Source organism: Protomyctophum bolini (genome assembly GCF_963924005.1).
Source record: "Protomyctophum bolini genome assembly, chromosome: 5".
In the NCBI taxonomy this organism is placed as follows: domain Eukaryota; kingdom Metazoa; phylum Chordata; class Actinopteri; order Myctophiformes; family Myctophidae; genus Protomyctophum; species Protomyctophum bolini.
Window position 1 is genome coordinate 36,634,574 of NC_137866.1, and position 23,690 is coordinate 36,658,263.

Here is a 23,690-nt window from a genome sequence, read left to right on the forward strand (position 1 = left end):
GCGATTGGGGCCGGGGCTCCATAGGGGGAGGAGAAAAACACACTATAGCGCAGAGCGTTCATTGTTGATTTTAATTAAAGTGCCTTTCACTCTTCCACCACTGCCTGATGGGCATTTTACTGACGGGCGCCTATGGGTAAGGCTTGGTAGTGGTACTGTCAGTGGCAGGCTCAGACAACGCACCCTCACCTAACCTGAAATAAGGATGGTTGAACTTGAAGAAAAATGATCTTGGCTCTGGGGGGGTTTGGGGTGGCCGTACAGTACAGTAGGTGCTGTTGGAACCTGTATGCTTGTAAATATAGGTGTGTCATTAAGGTGAGACATGGTAGGTGAATAGGGGAAAAAAGTTAACTAATAGCTATCACAATGTAACTTCTCCAGTTGATTACTTATATTAAAACTAAGATTTTTTGTATTACAAGTTTTCTAAAATAATATGTTTAAATATGCATCTCGGAGCCTCCAGAAGTGCAGCGTGGACATTTCCTGGTGTCAGCCAACCACTGCACTGAAAAGTTGTAGGTTAGTCTGAGAAGACATACTGTAAAGGTAGAGAGCATCCTGACTAAAAAGCAATGAGACAGCAGGGTGTACAATGTGGATACTAACAGAGAAACCAGCAGCTGCCTGCAGCTAGGGAGGGTGCTGTTTATACTGGGGCCCTACACTGGAAACACAGTCACGGGGTGTTAAGCTGTGCCACTTTAGCCCTCCACTGCTGGTGATGATGATGACAGGTGTGCGTTATGTAAGCTAACCACATTTGAACAATGATGGATTAAAAAAATGCATTTATGTATGTACATATCTGTACATGGTAGCAAGCAAAGGGACAAAACACAATAAAGCTCGAGAGCTTACTTCTGTAGTGTTAGGTCTGTTTAGTGCAAATGTGTGTGCAAACTGAGGGGGGGGGGGGGGGGTTAGCAGAGACAAAGACAATAATCAAATCAATGCATTCATACAATTTCCAACTATAACATAGCACAAAATACACCATAGCTACTGTAAATGGAACATGCTACAAATCAACAAATGGTATGGTTACAGCCATCTCTTTATGGGGGACTGAAGCTACCAATAGAAGTAATCAACTAGACGTGTACTGTATGATGATCAATAGGGGGAGGGCTGAGCTAAAGAGAGGAATGGGGAGAGGTTCGAGGTGTATCACGGCCTGCGGGAGTTAACATATTTTTCTGGTATAGTAGGGCCAGGTTAGTGGCCTGGGGGGCAGTCACGGCAGGTAGAGTGTAGACACAAGAGCTGTCATAAATCAATCAACAAAATGCTAATGAGATATATATATATAGTATGAAAAGTGTTGACATAAATGTGAATGTCCTAAAGCAAGCGTTGTCATTTGAAGGACGAACCGTTTGGTGTGGCCACACTATGGCAGTCTGCTTGTAGTGGAATGCACACTCGTTACACACCACAATTTATTTTCCAACGGGAATAAATTATCTGTTGCGTGAGCGCTTCTGGATTAATCCCACTGTACTATAATGACCGAAACCTTTCTTGATGTTAAGGTCAGCATCAAGACAGCATCAATACTTAACATGCACAGTTAGGTAGGGCTCTTATAGTTAATTAATATTCGAAGAAGTGCAAGATAAACACAAAAGTATTCAAATGAACTTGTAAAGCAAAAGGTTGACATTCGAAAGATCTGTACCATTTGGTGTGGCCACACTACAGCAGTCTGTGCTTATGTGGAATGCACACTCGTTACACACCACAACTTGTTTTCCAACGGGACTAAATGATTTATGAAAGCATCTGTTGCACAATCGCGTCTAGATTAATCCCACAATTGTAGCTGTACTATAATGACCGAAACCTTTCTTGATGTTAAGGTCAGCATCAAGACTGAACATGTGCAAGATAAGTGCAAGATAAACACAAAAGTATTCAAATGAACTTTGAAGGATGTACAGTTTGGTGTGACCACATTTACGAAAATGTCAACATGATCTACATACAGTATATGGAATGCACACTTTTATCTCACAACACACCATAACTTGTTTTCACGCTTGCTTAAATTACTACTTAATGATATCTTTTACGTAAGGGAGTCTGAATGAACACCACAATTGTAGCTGTGATCGAAACCTTACCTAATTTTAAGGTCAGCATCAAGACTGAACATGCACAGATAGGGCTCTTTTGAATAGTCAAAGATGCGCAGGATAGCATAAGTGTGTGAACAAACGTGTAACGTGACATTTAAACCTGCGGTCCTCAAGAAGATGCATTATGCCCAATGATTTGCTTATGCCAACTTCTTTTGAAGCAATTTAAGGTCTGATGGCTTGATGGTATGGTGCAGTCATATTGGCTGGGTTTCTCGAACGCATGTTGTGTAAGACTTGTAGTGCCGCAGATGCTCAGTTTCTCCTCTAAGCCGCACACAGAAGCCTGTGAACATAGACATTTTGTGCATAGATGTGCCATGTAGGCCTCAGGCCTCAAGCCTCAGGCTTGAGGCCTGGTATGGTAGGCTTCAGGCCTCAGGTCTACCATTTTGAAATTTAATATAATAATATTTGGACTGCTGGACAGCTGACAGTAGGCTCTCTTTACTTTTAAATAATATTTATTATATTTATGTTTATTTATATTCTTTATAAGAGTAAATAGCTGTCCAGCAGTCCAAATATTATTAAATTTAATTTCAGAATGGTAGACCTGAGGCCTACCATACCAGGCCTCAAGCCTGAGGCCTATACCAGGCCTGAGGTCTACCATTGCGTGACACATCTATGCACGAAATGTCTATGTTCACAGGCTAGATGAGCAACTGAGCATGTGCAGAACCACTTCTTACACCATGGTGTAAGAAGTGTTGTTTGGGAAACCCAGCCATTGAGTGAACTATAGTATGATGAAATCATATATTTAAAAAAAAAATCTCATAAATTACAAAAGCTAAATAACAGTCTACCACTACTTTGACACAGTTGGGAATCTTGTTAGCCAGGCGGTTTCTCTTTTTATACGAATAAATAATTGCCTCATGATTGCCTGTTTTCAAGGATAATTGCTCTTTTATTGCAGAGGCCATGCAGGCGTCATTTTGGGTTGCACATAAGCCAGTATATGGGAACATGCCTCCCTACTGATTATGCCTTACAGGAATGAGTATACTCCTGTTATGCTTTTGAGCCCAGCCTAGTATCACACTTGCACTATATCTACTGTGAAGTCTTTGCCAAAAGCAGCAACAAGCTGAAGTTGCAGAAGCAGGAGCACAACAAAGGCAGAAGGTTTGCATCCGTGAGATTTGTTGAAGGGGAGACTCAAACTCAAGGCTGCAATTTTCCACTATTTTAGAAAATAATTAAAATTTGTTTAAAATAAATAACACAAAGACATTTTTTAAATGGGTTGAAAAAATAATCTAAATAGGGATACCAGGTTGAAACTTAATGTACAGTAGGCTGACTGACATAAAGCGACGCAGTCCCGCCCCCCTTTCATGACAACGCCAGACCCAGGAAATAATAAGATCTGTAAGCCTCGATTCATAGCAGTAGGGGGCGCCAGAAACAGAGAGAGGGGTAGTGCTGTGTCTCTGAGAGAGAGAGAGAGAGAGAGGGGAGTTGCACCACTTGGTTCACACAGGTGTGATTTTTTTTTTGTTGAGTAGAGAGCTTCCTGTATTTATGCCAGTTGGTATGTGCTCGTTTGGTGAATAAACATACTGTACCATTGGTTAACCTTTACCAATGCCTCTGTACTGTTTCTACTTTCTCCAACCACTAACACGGCCATTCTTACAATTGATTCTTACAATTGATCTTACAAATCTTGAAATTAATACTTTTTGAAATGTCTATGGGGAGAAAGAGAATGCACGGGGAATAATTTCCTGGGCCTGTCGTCGGGGGCGGGACTGCAACGCTCTATATACTTTGACTTGAGTGTTCTCTCGTTCCTGAATGAATTCTATTCAGTGTGTGGTCTGAGACAACCACCTCACTGCTGTCAACTTTGCCTCACACATGGCCACACTCATGGTGATGTAACACTTTATATGAAGTTGTGTGCAAAATATTGGCATGCCACTGTCAAAACTATTACATGACACTTTCTTTTTTTTTTCTCATTACATTTTTATTAGTTTTCTGAACAAAAACATAGCATAGTCATACAGTGTACAAAATTGAACTCAAAACATTCACTCTCACATGCATACTCGTGTGCACCCACGTACGTACACACACACACACACACACACACACACACACACACACACACACACAGAAACCCCTCCCTCCCCCTCCCCATCCTATTCACAGAACAATCAACCCACAACACCTCAATTACAATATCACCGGGTCAGTAAGTCTTTCAGGTCTGATATTAGGTCTGTCCACATTGAAATTGTGACCTCTTGGGCCTGAATAATCCTTGCCGATGACAGTTCCAGATAAGCAATGTCCAGAAAGCTTCGCAGCCAATGTGTTTTTGAAATATCATGTGGGGGATTCCAGCGTTGGGCTATGATCTTTTTGGCTGCCGTAAGCCCAGCCAACCAGACCTTGCGTGTCTTTGCCGTAACGTAAGAGGTAACATAGAATCATCGTTTAACAGGTGTACAAATGGATCCATCGGAAATTGCACCCCCAATAGATCTGTCAAAGTCCTTGTAACTCTTCCCCTTACATGACACTTTCAATATCGTTGACATTTTTGGGATGTCTCTTTACATTTTTGGGATGTCTAACAACTCTGAACAGCTTGGAATTTAGCTCTGATACTTTGATCAACGTTATAGCTCTGTGACAGCCAAAGAAAAGATCAACTAACGCAAGGCTGCAGGAGGTACATTAGGGTGGGAGCTATAGGGTGCATAGTGTGGAAATGCAAGAAAACAAGAGTGGCCATAAATCAATGGAAAGTGATGACAACTCATAAACTAAAGGTTGACATATAAAGGTACAGTGTACAGTTTGGTGTGGCCACATCAAGCCGGTTTGGTTGGACTAGGATGTTATCATGCATGTATGGAATTTCTGCAATTAGCAGAACATCTATTCAGACAGTAGACTATAGGCATACATTCAGCAGTGTAAGTGTTTCTCATGTAGATAGTGCAACTCGGTACACACATGCACAGTGCACACACATACTATTCATGCACTGTAACTGCCAAAATTTTAAATGGGTGTGGCGGCAGTATGTTAAAAACCTACACATGTAAATCTCTACTACACTATTGTTGGTCTAGCCAGGATCTTTTTAGTTGTCTTACCTTAAAGAGACCTGACAATTTGTAACACATAGCCTACATTGGTTTTGCAAAGCTTTGGAGACTAAAACATAACAATAATGTGACAATGTGAGTATGTATCGATGAGAGAGAACAAATAACTTTGTCTAAAAATTAAGGTGGCAGTCTGCAATCTGCAGTGATTTTTCTTTCTCATTTCTTAAAATGATGTTCAAAATAGAGCAAATAGCTGATCTACAAAATGGAGCCTCACAAATCACAATGTGTCATGGGCATAAGTGGTTAAAACACTCTTATTGCCTAGTGGTTCAATCTAGTACTACCAGACGGTGCCAGAGAATTTAAACTCAGTCAGTTTCATCCGGGTCACCCAGCCTCGGACATACACAGAAGACGGCCCTACCTGGGCCCTCATCAAACCCTGTACACTCAAGACACTGCCACCCTTAGATCTCCATTATGTTGATCTGTCCTCATCAAACCCTGTACACTCAAGACACTGCCACCCTTAGATCTCCATTATGTTGATCTGTCCTCATCAAACCCTGTACACTCAAGACACTGCCACCCTTAGATCTCCATTATGTTGATCTGTCCTCATCAAACCCTGTACACTCAAGACCCACTCCATACAGTATATGGCCAGTACAGAATTCATTCCATATGTTGATCTGACCCCCCCCCCCCCCCCATGCCAAAGCGCCTGCGCTCGCCCAGCAGTCTGCTGTCACTCAGGTGGACTCATGCACACTCCCTAAAGGGCCCTAAAGGGCGAGGTCGCTTCTCGCCCTCAGACATCTTAATGGTTATTATTATTATTTATTTATTTTTTACAAATTGAACCCTGAGAGTATGTCAACACACTCTCTAGTCTGGGTAACATGAGACAAACCTGGAGAAAGTCACTAGAGCTCATGGATCCTCTTTTTAAAACTATTGAATGTGCATGTGTGAATGTGAACAAGCAGACCAATATTTTCATGCTGCCAGAGTCAAATGTCATCCAGGTTATTGCTTGAGCATAACAACAACAATAATAATAATATAGATTAGTCAAGATAATTCATGAAAACAAATAGTATAACAATGTATCAATTAATCGTAAGTAGGCATGTAACGATATATCGTATATCGATATATATCGATATTAATCCCGACGATATGAATCGATTCATTAAAATAAAGAAATCGATTAAAAAAATACGTTTTTGTTTTTTAAGGGGGGCTAGTGTGTTATGTGAAATGTGAGCTTTAGTCATATTCCATCATATTCAAGTGCTTTTGGAGAGAAATGATAGTCACTTTCAGTAGTAGAGCACTGTAGAGGGGAGCTGTGTGTGTCTGTGACTGTGCCCAGGTGATGATGGTCGTTGATGCTCATCAAGGAAGGCAATTATGTTTCTGCACAAAAAAACACACTATTATATAACGGTGCAGTTGCCAGGCATGATGACACATGCTCTCTGAGAGGTACTGTACTGTAAGTTGAACAGTGACAGCACATATACTGTAGGTTGACAGGTCTCCTTGTTATCAACATACGGGCAGGGGGCCCCCGCCGGGGGCCCATGATTTATACATACACATATTTATGCGAAACCCTTTCATGACTTAAAGCAATGTTGAACTTTGATAGAACCTAATGTTATAAGTCTGTTGTTTTAGTCCTGTACCAGTCCTGTACCAGTAAGACAGGACTACTTCCACTCAACGGCCGTCAGATTGCTGAAGCATGGCATGAGTCTACCATCAGGACGCTGAGCAAGGCGAGAAAGGCATGAGTCTTGCTCTGCGGCCTGATGACGGGCGATGCCGCTAGGCTGGCCTTCTTAGACCTTATTTTTGCTCTTCCTGAACCTACTGTGGATTATACCAGGGATATAGTTGACCTGGACTTTAGCTCTTCTTGAACTACCCACGGTCTATACGCACCTTGAACAATGTGGCACTTTGAATAATGTGGCACCTTGAATAACGTCCTGCACCTTGAATAATGCCCTGCAGTGCCGGTTCTAGGCCTTTTGAGGCCCTAGGCAACATATTATACAGAGCCCCCCCCCTCCTGCTTTGCCACGCCGGATAAAAATTGTAAATTTGCCATGAAAATGCTTCAATCTGGTGCACTTTGAGATAAAAATTAAGAAGCTAGGTGGGGGCCTCATGTGGCCAGTAGTAGTGGTCCTACCCCCCCCATGAGACTTACAAATCCCAAATGTTTATAAACAAATCCCAAATGTTTGTAAACAAATCCCAAATGTTTATAAACAAATCCCAAAATGTTTATAAACAAATCACAAATGTTTATAAACAAATCCCAAATGTTTATAAACAAATACCAAAATGTTTATAAACAAATCCCAAAACCCATGAGACTTGGTCCTACCCCCCCGACCATGAGACTTACTGCAGGTCAACTGGTAGTGGTCCTACCCCCCCCATGAGACTTACAAATCCCAAATGTTTATAAACAAATGCCAAATGTTTGTAAACAAATCCCAAATGTTTATAAACAAATCCCAAAATGTTTATAAACAAATCACAAATGTTTATAAACAAATCACAAATGTTTATAAACAAATCACAAATGTTTATAAACAAATACCAAAATGTTTATAAACAAATCACAAATCCCTTGGTCCTACCCCCCCGACCATGAGACTTACTACAGGTCAACTGGTAGTGGTCCTACGGTAGTGCCGGTTCTAGGCCTTTTGAGGCCCTAGGCAACATATTATACAGAGCCCCCCCCCCTCCTGCTTTGCCACGCCGGATAAAAATTGTAAATTTGCCATGAAAATGCTTCAATCTGGTGCACTTTGAGATCAAAATTAAGAAGCTAGGTGGGGGCCACATGTGGCCAGTAGCCCATGTAAGGGATACATGAAAAAAAAAATCTTCTCCCTGTGACGAGGCCCCCTCAGTGGTTGAGGCCCTAGGCGACCGCCTAGTTCGCCTATGCCTAGAACGGGCCCTGATGCCCTGCACCTTTTATATATACTGTATATAATATATAAATACAATTTATTATTAGGCTATTATTATTAATATTATTACTATTATTATTATTATTATTATTAATTAAGAGTTATATATTTATGTGTTTGATTATGTACGAGAGGCATGCTGTAGTTGGATAATGTGTGTATGGTGCAGGGAAAGATGGAGTATGATAATCTCATCTCCCTGGGGGCTGGGGCCTCATTCATAATGATCTTGAGATGATCAGAGTCAAATTGTTATTTGCACATCAATTAAATAATAAACACAGTATGTATGTACAGGTGCTCACAAACATACTATACATATACACACATACTGTAGGCTATATGCCCACAGCCATAAGTGTGGGTGTGGTTGGTCCTTCCAACATCTAGTTCTGCTTAACACATGCACATGCTCACACACACACACCCACACACCCACACACACATGTGCGTGCACACACACACACACACACACACACACACACACACACACACACACACACACACACACAAGCACAACATTTTGATAATAAACACATATGATTATGTAGGCCTACAGGTACTCACAAACATACAATATGCACACATACTGTACATGTGTGCACACAGGCGCCGTGAGTCAGGGTGTGATTGTTATTTCCAACATCTACTGTAGGTCTGCTTCTAACAGAACACACACATAAGGACGCACGCACAGATGCACGCGTGCATGCACCCAAAACACACACACACACACACACACACACACACACACACACACACACACACACACACACACACACACACACACACACACACTACAATATAAGCTACAATACACCATGATTTGACTGTTACTGACTGTTGCCAAAGCCTGGAAAATGGCACAGTAGTAAGTGTGACACACAATAGTAAATAATATGCATGGCACAGTATTGTCTTTCACACATGTATAATACTCAGTTTCGTCTACTGAGCTGTTAATTGCTCAATTATTAGGTTTATAATTACATTAGGAACACATATCACACACTAAAATCCTGGTGTTAGTTTAATGCTGCACTAGTATATACATTTCCTCTTCATTTCCTCTGCTGACATTCTTACCATTGAGCTAATTGCTAATACACCTGCCTAGCCTGATTATCAGACTGTAGTTTCGCAGTCCACTCAGAGCGTGGGCGGGGTCTTTGGGCTGGATCCAGGCTAAGACCTGCCTGCTCACTTTTTAGTGTGAACAGGGAGTATAAGTAGGAAATTCTACTGTACTTTGTCTCCCGTGCCAGTTAGGCACCTGGTACTAGCCCCTGGTAGACCCCTGGTAGGCCTCTGCTAGCCCCCAATTGGCACCACATACGAGGAGTGGTCTCAAAGTACTTGGAGGGTGCTGCCTTGCCCTGTGAACTAACTGGCACATATGATGGCCATAAGTTAACGACTTGCTTGATCTACATTTCTACCATGTTGTAAATGGCTGTGCAGTGATTGTCTCTTACACATTACTGTGTGGCAAATTAGACATGCGTACACTATAAATGAACGGCTACACATTCTACAATATCCTCCACTTTCAAGCAAACAGTTAAATCTATAAATAACTGGGTCCCTGCATGGAATCTTCCTTTTCATCCATATTTGTTGCCCCAGCACAACTTTGTGTGTACCTTATTATCTCCCATAAGCAGAAGTGACAGCCGTTGAGGACGATTTGAAAAGAAAAAGGAAAGTTCCTTAGCGTACTGTGAGAATCATAATCATAATCCCTGGCCCACTTGTTCCAGCCTGGCAGAGATAATATTAGCATGATAGGTTTCCATAGAGATCCACCGTTTGATCCATTGTTCAACAGAATATACACTGAGCTTATTATTATTGCGGGTCTGCTTGTTCACGAAGAAGATTTTCATGGGGAAGAAGCTATTTTGTCAGTGTTCTGCGAAAGGTTCTTGTAGGCTACAGAGCTATACTTGATGCACGATGGCAGCAACCCATTTAGGCAAATTTTTAATACTGTACATACTGTACAGAACCCAAATATGGGTTCCCGGCCTGAGGGGGTAAGACCCCAAAAGGGGTTCCCGCCCTAGAATGGGTTAAACAGTCAGAGATTTCTAGAGTCTTTGATAAGCCTGCAAACTTTACTGACAAAGTCATCAAAGTGTCCGTTGAATATGTCCTGGACGGAGGTAAGTTCACCTCCACATGACACACATGTGTATGGCCCAAGCTGGGCTGTCCATATGACCCCTTGCATTGCTTTGCAGCCGAGGTCTGTACAGTTCCCATACCACATGCAACCAGTCACTCTGTGCCTCTGTAGAAGGCCCGTAGGATCGTGGGCTCGTGCCAAAACTTCTTCAGTCGCCTGAGGTGAAAGAGGCATTGCTGTGTCTTTCCTCACCACATGGCCAGTGTTTAAACCCCAGCTCGTACTGTATGTTGTTGAATACTGCGTATTCCTCCTTCACTCCGTACAAGAGGTGTGTCACCATCTGTTCATTTCAGTCTCTTTGAAGTCACACCAGGTCTAATGTGATAGGCCCATTCACACTTCTGTTCACCGTGGTAGCTGGGAGCAGTGCTTCACAAGCAGGGGTTTTGCTGATGCTGGTTATATTATTATGCACCACACCTTAATGATAGGAATTCCAAGTGTTTTTTTTGTTTGTTTTTTGTATTTTTTGGCATTTTCATCAAGAGTTCCGTGGGGTGGAATGATTCAACTATATGGAGGAACGCCTCTTGACATGGAGACCCCTCCCTGCAGATCAACATGTTCTTATCATCTATTTAATCTACTTCTGTTGTGGGTTTTTTAACAACATAACATTAGATGCTGTTTATGGAGCAGGAATGTTTGGGTACCTTGTGCAAACTTTGTGCAAAAGTTACATTTCCTCTTTTTATATCGCTAAAAGTCACATCTGCATATCGATTACATGAGGCAGCCTTGTATAGTCTGCAATAATAATGATTAATAAAATGTGCAAGTATGAGCATGTATAATAGATTCAGAATCCTGCAATGTGTGTGATTTAACTGTGGTCTGTTCCTAACCTTCTCCTAACCTTGTGATAAATGGGCCTGTATTATATGTGTGAGAGAGATTGGGCTTATGTATGTATGCATGCATACAGTATGTTCATGTTCTCATACAGAATGCATGCTTGTGAGTACATGCAAAGATAAAATCAGGCATGTATTGTAGGCTATAGTGTACTGAATGAAACTTGCATATGTGCAACATTCATTGCCAATGAAAAATGAGACCCATCTGGGGTGCCAGAAGACTGTTAGCTTGCATTCACTTTCTCTTAATTGCTCTCTCTCTCTCTCTCTCTCTCTCTCTCTCTGTCTCTGACTTTTCGGCACTCCACGCTGCCAAGTTTCAATGGAGGAGTAAACCCCCTCCACGTCTTGCCTCTCCCAGGGAAAATTCACAGGGGAACATTCCTCGACCGGTGCTAACAAGAAAGCCTGAAATGTCACTCGAAGTTATCGTTCGGATTCATGACAGTTATCGCTCTAAGATCAAGATGTGATCCTGTGACAGCTGTACAGTCTTTGCCTCTGCCCCAGAGAAAAGGTGAAGGGCTTAATCCGGCGATTAACTTTATAATACGTTCATTATCCAGTAATTGCATATACTGGAGAGGAGCAGTAGTGCTGAGCTGTAGTAGAATGCATAAAATATCATCATTGTAAAAACAGTGGACAATTTGTTTGACAAAATCTTCGTTTGCCTTTGAGTCATATGTCTGCTATAGCAATTTCATAAAACAAACAGCCATGATTTGAACAGTGTATGTATGTATGTATATTTGCTCTGTACAAACACATGCCGGTTTCAGTCATTATTCACTATACCAGTGTATCCTGTATAGTCTATAGCTATGCAAAAGTAAACCCAGCCTTTACAGTGAGTATGTTGATGTCTATCAAAACAAGATTCATTAGGTGTGTGACTTTGTGTCAAAGGACACAAAGGTGAAAGGGGACTAAGAGGTGTATGTATTTACAGTTGTCGACCAAATGACAGCAATTGTTTCAGTCCTTGACTCTTTACTAATACGAAAAGTGGATCACATGCATCACTCCAGTTTTTAGATCTTTACACCGGGTCTGTGTCTGTCAAATAATTGATTTCCAAAACTGATGGCTTAAAGCAATGAATGAGTTAAGTTGTCTGAATTCAGAACTAAACATAAGAAAGCAGCATTGAGCTTTTTTGTACCACATATCTGGAACAAATTCCCAGAAAACTAAGTGCTATACTTTCACACTGCTATAAATTCAACACGGCTGCAGTGCTGCTAGGACCTTATTTTCAATTTTGCTAACACCAATCCCATTAATACTGAGAGGCTTTTCATAGGCCTACTACAGTAGGCTATAGAAAATTACTTTTCCTCAAAATACACTTGAGACATGACATGTACAGTAGTACACAGATCTAAATCAAAATGATAGTGTATTAAAAGGGGTGCATTCTTTGCTTTCATGTACAAGGTCGAACCAACACAGTAAAATCCTCAGTGTTTGTTTAACTATTGTGAGCTAGTGAACAAATGGAAGGAGTTGGTTCAAATTTTACGCACTCAGCATTTTTCCAGTGAAGCTAAGAAGCCTTGATATTTTTACTTGATGGGGTGTGGTTGCTGCCCTACGGCTGATGGAGTCTACTATAGCACTGAAAGACTCGGAGGCCTCAATCTGTGCCAATTTAATGAGCCCCAACAGGTACCGACAGTTCCTTGCAATCAGTCTGAACAAGAAATCTGCTGCAGCCTTAATTCATCAAATCACACGTCCCCCAACTGTCACTTTTGACAGATACATCCATGGTTTAGGTCTTCTTCTTTTACATTGAGAGCTAAAATGTGTAAATAATTGCATTTAAGTAAGCACGAAGCTCTTATGCTAACTTTGGCAAACACGGTTCACAAACACTAACATAAAGATTAACAAGTATTGACGATGGGTTTTAATTCCCTTCTGGCACTTGACAGCTGCAGGGCAGGCCCAGCCATTAAGCCAAAGAAATATAGATGAACTGCCACTTTGGAATTCACGATCTCGCCACGCCACCCGTTTAACCCTCTGTTCACCCATAATTCCCTCTCCTCGTTTGCAACAGGGTCATCTTATCAATAAATTACACTTATTGGCTCAAGACTCTCCAAACAGGTGTTGTTTTATCCAGTAGCTCGTGTACAGTAGAACCTCCAAGGGTGACACTCCCAAATGTCTTGACCCCTCCCGGAAGAGAAGGACATTGTTTTTTAAAGGTCGTTTGTTTATCTCATCATGCCACTTCAGGGTTTGGTTCTCAATTGACTCTGCATGTAAAACCAAGAGTAAAGACATCCTTCTCCTTCCTCTGTTTCAGACCCTGCCAAAAAAATTTGGAGACATTTAGTGAGTTTAGAAAATTCTGGAAGCTTGTACACATTTTGATTGCTAATTGGCTGTGTATGTTGTAGCTTTATCCCAAAATATGTCCCACATGAATGCGGAGTGTACACAGTGAGTGCTGAGTGAACAACTGAACAGGAGGAACAGAGAAGTACTTGTTCCATTCCATCAACAGAGCTAATATACTGTCTTGCCCGCCCTGTCTTTAACTCTACTCTGTCTGTGTCTGTGCATGTGTGTGCCTAATATGTCTCTCTGTCCTGTTGTCTCCAATGTATTCAATCTTGTTTTCTCTCTATCTCTGTCTCTGAATTAATTCAATGATGTACTCTGATGATGACAGTTTACAAATAGTAGAAGAATTCTGTCCACTGTGCTCTGTTTTCTGGACAAATGAGCAGTCTGTGCCCAGGTGATTTTTATTATTCATGGTAGATTTCCACCAGAATGTGAACTTCTGGGCTAATCTGCTCACATGATGTACTGTCTGCAACGTTGTATGCAGTCCAAGTGTCAAACTAATTGTGTTGTGAAATAACCACTTATGCTCTGTATAGGTCTACTTACTAATACAACAAAGAGAAAAACTAGGCAGCCTTTGAGATTGTAGATCTGCTATTTAAAAAAATATATAATAATCAAAACAACTGAAGCACCATCCATCAAATGATAGCAGTATATCTATGCAACAACAATGCCTCTATACTCACACAACATACACCAGGCAAAGAAAACCATGGAAAATGCTAATATGCAGGGGGTGGATTCATGCTGCAAGTGCAATGACATAAACCTTAGAGAACCTTTTTTGCAAAATGACAATTAAACAATTAAGCACACACCTCAAGCTTTAGGGTGCAATGCGCTCATTTGCATTTGTTCATTCTGCAAGAATAAGAAAAGTACAGACCACTGCATGCACGTGCACACACACACACACACACACACACACACACACACACACACACACACACACACACACCATCCCAAGCCCCGAGCCATCTAGGTGAGAGTCTTTTGCCAACATGCCTTTTTCCTCCGTTTTCCCCTGGGGTCCTGATGCCATTCCTCTGTGTGCATCAGGGTGTGGCGTGCCCCCGGTCGCCTTACAGGTTCTGACACTGCTACCTGTGTGGTGGGCTGGGCTGCTACAAGCCTCTGTACCTGTCTGCAAGTTGGACTGCCGGGGGGGCAGAGACAGATGGAGGGAGGAGGAGGAGGGGGAGGCGGCTGGGAGGAGGATCCCAGCACCTCCTCTTCAGGATTCAGATAAAAACCCAGGGAGGACAGGGAGAAGGTACTCAGAGGAATTTGACCTTCCTCTTAGTGAGCTCACCCGCCGACACCTCTGTCTCTTTCTCTCTCCTCCCTTCTTTTCCCTTTACCTCGGATCTCGCCGAGGAAACAGAACCAGCCATGAGTTACAGAGCATCATCATCCGGCTTCAGTTCCTTCAGCTCGGGTGGAGGCGGCGGTGGAGCGAGGAGCTTCTCCAGCCGCTCTGCAGCAGCTGGTGGTGGTGGTGGAGGATTCGGTGGCGGCAGCCGTGTGTCCTCCTCCATGAGCGTCAGGCGTAGTGGAGGTGGAGGTGGCTTTGGAGGTGGCGGCATGGCCCTCGGAGGTGGAGGTGGAGGCGGAGGCTTTGGCCTTGGCCTTGGCGGAGGCCTTGGTGGAGGCCTTGGCGGTGGTGGCGGAGGCTTCGGCGGTGGCGGTGGAGGCTTCGGCGGCGGCGGTGGAGGCTTCGGCGGCGGCGGTGGAGGCTTCGGTGGAGGAGGCGGCGGCTTCGGTGGAGGAGGCTTCGGTGGTGGTGGTGGAGGAATGGGAGGATTCGGTGGCGGTGGAATGGCCCCAATCACAGCCGTCACAGTCAACTCAGGCCTGCTTGCCCCCATGGACATCGACATCGACCCCACCATCCAGACTGTCCGCACCATGGAGAAGGACCAGATCAAGACCCTCAACAACCGATTCGCCACCTTCATTGACAAGGTCAGTATAGGATTCAGATGCATGCGTGATATTTTGTATGGTGAATTGAACAATGTTCTAATGTTTGCAACAATCAATAGTTGTGTACAGTGCATGTTGCACTGTATGCAACCATTGGTTCTTGCAAAGATCCTGCTTGAACATCTGCAATATATGGCCCTCAATATCATTAAATATTACACAGCAACTGATCTTAACTCTGATATCCTGCACATTGAGGGCCTCAGAGTATGCATAAAACAAAGTAATACCTAATGACAATAGAAAGTGGCTAAATAACAACATTACCTGGCACTTTAGTGAACTCCTCCATGGCTTATATGAAAGTCCCCTTGTGTCTGCGGCTGGTCACTATCTGTGTCTGCGACTGGTCACTATCTTACAAGCTGAACGCAGAACACTGCTTCAGTAGTTCCCTGTGAGTGTATCAGTGTAATAGGCCCCTTGGAAGCTAGCTTTCTGCAGAGTGAGAGAGTAGGTAACTTTAGCCCTGACGTATCCACTGACTCGCTCTTTGCAAGGGGAAGGAGGGAGGAGATCGGGTTTGCATCCGTTGCCACGGCAGCAGGGACTCGGAAGCCTTAAGCTGATTCTTTGATGTTACTGCCATGAAAGTTGGTCCCACATGCAAAGACTGATCGACACACATTGTATTCACATCTTAACATGCGGTAAAAAAAAAGGTTTAGTGTTAATGTTACTTACACACACTGTCCAAACAACACCCTCTCTTTGCACACAGGGGCGAGGGGATTGCATCCAGTAAAATCACAATGTAAACTATTTTTGCCTAAATTACGGGAAACAATATGATATAAAAAATGTCTGGACTTTTCAGTAGGCTATTATTTATTTATTTTTGTACACATACTTTAGATATTATTATAGTAAACAATTATTATAGTAAATAGAGTAAATATGTCAAAGTTACACATATTATCTACCGCACGATCCTTGACATTTAAAGGCAAGGGTGTGTTAAAATGAGTCTCTCTGATAGGTGGGGATGGGCTGGGGTGTGGCAATGTATGCAGTGTTACACGTAGAGGCAACAATCTCTCAGCAAACCTAAGCCTACTCTTCATAACTCATTTGCTTTCAACTAATGCGCTCTTCTCTGACATGTTATTTTCTTCTTCTTATTATTATTATTATATCTTTTTGTCTGTTACCGTATGTGAGCAGAGCAGTCCCACTTGCAACTTGTCTCTTGAGTCACTTGAGTTGTCCTGTACAACATGACCTCACCAGAGTACTTCCCATGATGCTGTGTAGCATTGCATTCGCCAGAGAACATCTCAGCCCTAAGGGGCTTACTTGATACAACTGCTACCAATGTGGGTACAGTAATGTACATAAAAGGGCATTTTGTGTGGGACTGTGGCATACAGGTGTGGCAGAGGGTTAATTAATCTGAGGAAAGCCCTGCATTTCTTCTACATTCCATATAAATGTGGAAGTCACAACAATACATTACAGACATTTCCCATAACACAAACAAAAAAGGCAATAGAAATATTCCATTGCACATCTTATCTTATGATGCCACTTTCTACTAACAGTGAGACCTAGAACTGTTCTTCACCAAGAATTCTGTGAAACCTATACTTATTGTATGATGTCACTTCCTATATACAGGTCCGCTTCCTGGAGCAGCAGAACAAGATGCTGGAGACCAAGTGGAGCCTCCTGCAGGACCAGACCACCACACGCTCCAACATCGACGCTATGTTCGAGGCTTACATTGCCAACCTGCGCAGACAGCTGGACGGACTCGGGGGAGAGAGGGTCAAGCTGGAGGGAGAGCTGAAGAACATGCAGGGATTAGTGGAGGACTTCAAGAACAAGTGAGTTCCAATGACAGAAATCTGTTCATACTGTAACTATGAAAATAATAATAATGTACAACATATCAGTATTTGGATCCCTACCCTAACCCAAAGCAAAGTAACCATAAAAGGTTAAGCCCTAAACGACAATATAGGGTACTTCAGATTTGACTTGCTTTTGATCCCTCAAGAGAACACATAGCAAACAAGCCTACTTGCATTAAATCTGGGGGGAAAAATCAAGGCTAATATTAAGACATAGCGCTTTTCCCATCACGCTAATTGCTGAGATTTTTTTCTTTTCTTTCAGATATGAAGATGAAATTAACAAGCGTGCTACTGTGGAGAATGAATTTGTGCTCCTCAAGAAGGTGAGTGTCATTCAGTCCAAACAGAAAATATAGTGTTTAATCCAATGTGTGGGGTGGGTTCAAGACAAAAGCTAAACACCAGTTAATCTAAAATCTTGTTCCAGGATGTGGACGGTGCCTACATGACCAAGATTGAGCTTGAGGCCAGGGTTGACGCCCTTCAAGATGAAATCAACTTCCTCAGGAGTGTCTATGAGGCGGTAAGGCTTCACTTTGTGCTCTTGATTTATGTGATTGTTTTTATTCAGTAGTCCTAATAGGAACTTACAAATGGCCTTGGAGTACACAAAAATGTTCAGAGATGGCTATAGCAGCACATCAGCTATCTCTTCCTCTTGCTCACCTCTCTAACTCATCATCATATCCCCCTTTTTAGGAACTTATGGAACTCCAGGGACAGATCAAGGACACCTCAGTCATTGTGTCGATGGACAACAGCCGTGGCTTGGACATGGATGCTATTGTTGCTGAAGTTCGTGCTCAGTACGAGGCCATCGCCAGCCGCAGCCGTGCAGAGGCCGAGACGTGGTATGAGACCAAGGTATGTGGAGCTATTTTCTATGTCAAGGAAACACTACGGTACATAATGCTAAGAACGATATGTCCACCATGAACTAGATTTAGCGACAGCGACAGGTGTACATGTATATGTTTTTATTGACTGAAGTTGTCTTGCTGTACCATCAGCAACAGAGAAAAGTAGAGATAGTAGTGCTGAGTGAATGAGAGTTTAATAAAAATGTATTTTTCTTCTTCCAGTTCCAGGCAATGCAGACTTCAGCCGCCACGCATGGAGAGGACCTTCGCACCACCAAGTCTGAGATCGCTGAACTCAACCGCATGATCTCTCGCCTCCAGAATGAGATCGAGAATGTCAAATCACAGGTAGACCCACAGCTCCACATGTTTTCACCAAACCAACCGTTTTAGGCTCCAACACGACAATGTTACGGTACTTTGAGTTGACCTTAAAGCACACTATCAATTTGGACTTGGTTACTCTATGTTGTCCATATTATCATCATTCCATCATTCTATAAACTAGTAATTGAAAAATGAAGAAATAGTTCAGGGAGCAATCATGAACTTGCTGCCTTTTGAACTTTCCAGCGCGCTGCCATGGAAGCCCAGATCGCCGAGGCAGAGGAGCGTGGTGAGCTGGCTGTGGCTGACGCTAGGCTCCGCGTTAGGGACCTGGAAGAGGCTCTGCAGAGAGCCAAGCAGGACATGGCCCGCCAGGTGCGCGAGTACCAGGAGCTGATGAACGTCAAGCTGGCCCTGGACATTGAGATCGCTACATACAAGAAACTGCTGGAAGGAGAGGAGCTCAGGTAAGATCCTCCATGAGCCAGTCTGGAGTTGAGAGGAAACAAAGCAATGATGGGAAGACCATCGCAAATAAGTTACACAGGCTGTTCAATGTCAATTGTAAAAGACGATGTTGGAGCTAATGAGAATATTTCAACAGACTCAACGCTGGTGGGGCCAGTGCGACCATCACTGTTACAGGAGGCGGCGGCGGCGGCGGAGGTGGTGGCGGCGGCGGCGGCGGTAAGTTCATTCTCTATCATAGTGGCAGAGAACATTAGGAGGAGGTCTGGATTCCATAGAAGCGAGCATGTCTTCTATGAAAGCATGTTTGCAGATTTGCTATTTTCGGTTATCAGCTATTTTAAGATTAAAGCGTTTTTGAAGTGATCAAACTAGCAATGGATTACATGTTTAGAAGCATCTTCCATGTCTCTAAATATGTATGAACATGGAACGGTCTCAGAAATGTCATAAAAGCAAAGGTCAAAGCCTCACATCTGTGATTTCTTCAACTTCCGTCAACACAACAAACAACAGCAACATAAAGAATGATGAAACCTAAAATATCATCATTAAAATTTCAACCCATGAGATTCTATTTTGCCCCACTCCATGGATCTCATTCCATGTCACTTTCCTCTCCATGCAGGCGGCGGATTCGGCTATGGCCTAGGTGGCGGCGGAGGCGGCGGCGGCGGACTGTCCATGGGCGGCGGCGGCGGCGGCTACGGAATGTCCCTGGGCGGCGGCGGCGGCGGCTTCGGCGGCGGCGGCGGCTTCGGCGGCGGCAGCGGCATGTCCATCTCGGCCGGCGGTGGTGGCGGCTACGGCGGCGGCATGAGCAGCAGCTCCATGAGATCGTCCCGCAGCGTCTCATCATCACGCCGTTTCTAAGCAGAGCAACAGTCTTTACTTACCCTCCTCCTTACCCTCCACCTTCCTCCACTGACACCGACAACCACCCAGACAAGCACATCCTATACTCCACATGTCCACTGCAGACCCAGAGAACTGCCTGATGTGCACTACACTATACGCCAGAAAACGAAAGCCCTGTTGCATTTTGTCTCATTTTACATTTAGAGCACATGGAGCTTCGTATAGCCACACAGCAGTCACAAAACTCAGTGGTGAATATCAGAGGTCACACCGGGCCTGCAGTCGACAGATCCGCATAACACTGCTCAGAGAGCTTGAGTTCACCAAAATATTCCAAACCGAGGCAGAGATTATTATACTAAAATGTGACCGGCAGCAGAGATATGAGTCTCGTAATTCCTCCTTCGTTCAGTCAGCCGGGCTGTTTTTGTTGTTGTTGCTGGATGTGCTGTTGCGTGGATAAGAATAGTGCACGACAGAGAATCCTCCAAAGGCAACAACAACAAGCACATATCAAACAATGACAGTAGACTGTAGCCTTACATAGATGTTGGCTGAGATGCCATATTGTATACCATAGTCTGATAAAGCACATATGGCTGGCACTACCACCAATACCCAGTATCGTAACAATAATTTGCTTGTCTTGTCTGCTGCCATCATGTTGTGCGTCGCGACATCGTGCAGCCTCCATAACACTCCAGTAGTGGCGACCCCTATTCTCTAGTGCATATTTTCTGTTCCCTTTCCTACTAGGGACATCGGGTTCTCCACTAAGGGTTTTCAAACAGTGTTTTAACAGTGTTTCTCTTTTTTTTCCCAATTTCACTCTGAACTAAAAGATACTGTATAAGAGGCTGACTGGTACGTCCGGATTTATTGAATGTGATTGAATGCATACCATCAGAACATCCTGAATAAATCTGTGTTACACACAAGTCTTTTTGATTCCCTGTCTTCTTTTAAATGATATGGAATGTGAATGTTACATTTGCTTTGTACAGTAGGCATCATGCCCCCATCAGTTGACAGCAGTCGTGCGACAGCAGCAGAATATACATTCAAACCCTTTACTCCCACAACAGAATGGACAGATATTTTGACACGTTCACTTACATGAGGTTCAGTACTGTAGTAAACTGTACTTTTCAGCACACATTGTACACATACAGAAAGTTCAATGTTCTTTACAAACATTGCAACAACGCTGGTTAACAAACTGCCCTCCCACTCTGGTCGTTTTGGTGTAGACTGTAGAGCACATCAAAGCCTTCTACAAAAACCTAGGTGTTTGTAAAGATGATTTTAAACTAACAATGGTAACAACTGAGGAGGTAGCCTACTTAAATGAGTGCCATTCAACCCCACAAGGCCACTGGCCATGAAAATATTCCCCCCAAATTTCTCAGAGACTCGGCCATCGATAGCTCCAATCATCACCCACATAATAAACCTTTCCATCAAACCGGGACAAGTCCCCGAAGATTTGGCCAAAGTAACCCCCCTGCACAAGAAAGGGAGAAAATTAGAACCCGGCAACTAACGGCCTATTTCTATTCTTAGCTCCATCTCGAAAGTGATGAAAAAAATTGTCTATGAACATGTTGAAAAGTATCTTGACACAAAAACATTTATACGAATTTCAATCCGGCTTCAGAACATCCCACTCCACTGACACATGCCTCCTCTATTTGAGTGACCACATCAAACACGAGGTGGATGCTGGCAAATACTGCGGCATGGCCATGCTCGACCTCCAAAAGGCTTTTGACACCGCTTGAACCACTCCATACTGGTAAGTTAAAAGCAATTGGTTTTGATAGCACATCAGTGAGCTGGATGCAATCCTACCTGGAGGGAAGATGGTGGAGGTGAACTCAACACTGCCCCCCGCCCTCCCAGTGAGCTGTGGCGTTCCACAAGGAAGCATACTAGGGCCTTTACTGTTCCTAATATATGTAAATGACAAGACATCAGCTTGTGACTTGTTCGCAGATGACTCAGCACTGCTGGTCTCGGACAGGAACAAACTGCAGGTTGAAAAGGCCCTCAGCTCTGAACTCGGTAGAATTTGCACCTGGTGCACCTGACTATCCGTCATAACCTGGAATGTCTATCATACAGTGTATTTACTGCCACATTTTCGGTTAGTCTATTGAATCCAACAATACAGTGTGAATCTGATCTCTTTTTGACATTAAGCCCCGGAAAGGATCCTATGGGTTTAGGTGTTCCATGTCATAAAACTTTGGCAGGGTTAACAAAAGTGGATTATCGAAGTGAAGCGTGACAGTTTTACTTTTGAAGGATTTTCTCAGGGAAGAAGATTGATATGTAAAAGAAAACAAATTTAAAGAAAGAAAATGTGCAGGTTGCTGCAGCAACAACATTTCATAATTGTGTTATTGTTCAGTCAATACAAAGTACAATGACTCTAGTGTGCCGTGATCTTTTTCCACCCTAAAACATGATCATCGGGTATAAGGAGGACGATTAAAAAAAAAGTATTTGTGTGGACACGCCCACCAGTTAAGTATGCCTGGCTTGCCTGGTGGTGATGTTCTTGTCTTTTGTGTGTCATCTCAGCAGCATTGTGCACATGTTCAGTGTATCATGCATGAGACAAGAGAAGAATGACTCAAATAATCAAACGTGATGGGCTTCACCTTGCACAGTCACCTGGCCCCTCCTATGCCTCCAATCTGAATGACTGAAATGTTCTGAATATCCAGTGCTTCAGAAAGCAGGAAGAAGGAATCTCAGAAAGGGCAGATATTGTGGGCCAAATTTGCCATTTTTTAAGTGCAGACTTTAGATCTGCAGAGCCTGGCACCAGAAGAGAAAGTGGACAGTGACGTAAGTCTCATTTTGTGAGCATGCATGTGTATGTGCATCTCATTGATATCAAAGTGACTTTAATATTGTATTTATGTTTGTGTAGAACAGACTGTGTAGATTGTCAACACTTCTTAGACTGATAACTGATCTTAGACTGATGGGTGGCCATGTTGACTTGACCTGTGTATCTGAGAGATACTATGTCGTACCCACAATCAAATCTGAGGCTGGGCCCTGGTCTTAGTTGGAATGAGCTACAGACCAGACTCAAACTGGCTTATGTGATTCCCCTAGTAAGTTTTAAAAGGATTGTCATGGGCACATTTCCCACACATTGCTCCTGCTTTGACTATAGGGAATGTTGTTGCTCTAGTCTTGTTTGTCTATAGTACAGGGGTTTTCAACAGGTGGTCCGTGGACCACTGGTGGTCCTTGAAGATATTGCATGTGGTCCCTGACCATGCCGTTATTAATGTAGGAAAGTGAAGATAATTCTAATTCAAATGGTGAATCTGGGGGTTTTACTTGCAAGAGTATTTCTACACTGGCAAACATCCCACATGATGGTTACACTTAATCACACTGCATCAAAAGACAACTGTCTCAAGCCCAGATATGTTGGCTCCTGCCAACCGACCTGCAACCTGCATGGTTTAAATGCCACATGCACAGTTTGCACACTTATGTTTGCCTTTTACTGTAGATGTTTGTAATTGTGCTTCTGTTAAGAATCCCTTCTGCAACAGATGTAATTAATTAAAACGTCATCTGGTAGCCTACTAAAAGAATTAAGGCGTGCAAGGAAACGTGCATTCTCCATGTAAACACCTCGGAAAGCAAAGAACGC

General features: G+C 43.1%; 1 protein-coding gene across 1 annotated transcript; it reads left to right on the forward strand.

The window, feature by feature from the left end:
- The first annotated feature begins 14,904 nt into the window (after positions 1–14,904).
- On the forward strand, positions 14,905–20,943 carry LOC308315627 (keratin, type II cytoskeletal cochleal-like). Its single transcript, XM_080763697.1, has 9 exons — positions 14,905–15,615; positions 17,254–17,462; positions 17,755–17,815; positions 17,920–18,015; positions 18,192–18,356; positions 18,575–18,700; positions 18,926–19,146; positions 19,284–19,387; positions 19,800–20,943. Exons 1-9 carry the CDS (start codon positions 15,043–15,045, stop codon positions 20,018–20,020), a joined length of 1,776 nt encoding a protein of 591 aa, XP_080619823.1. The 5' UTR covers positions 14,905–15,042; the 3' UTR covers positions 20,021–20,943.
- Positions 20,944–23,690: the final 2,747 nt, after the last annotated feature.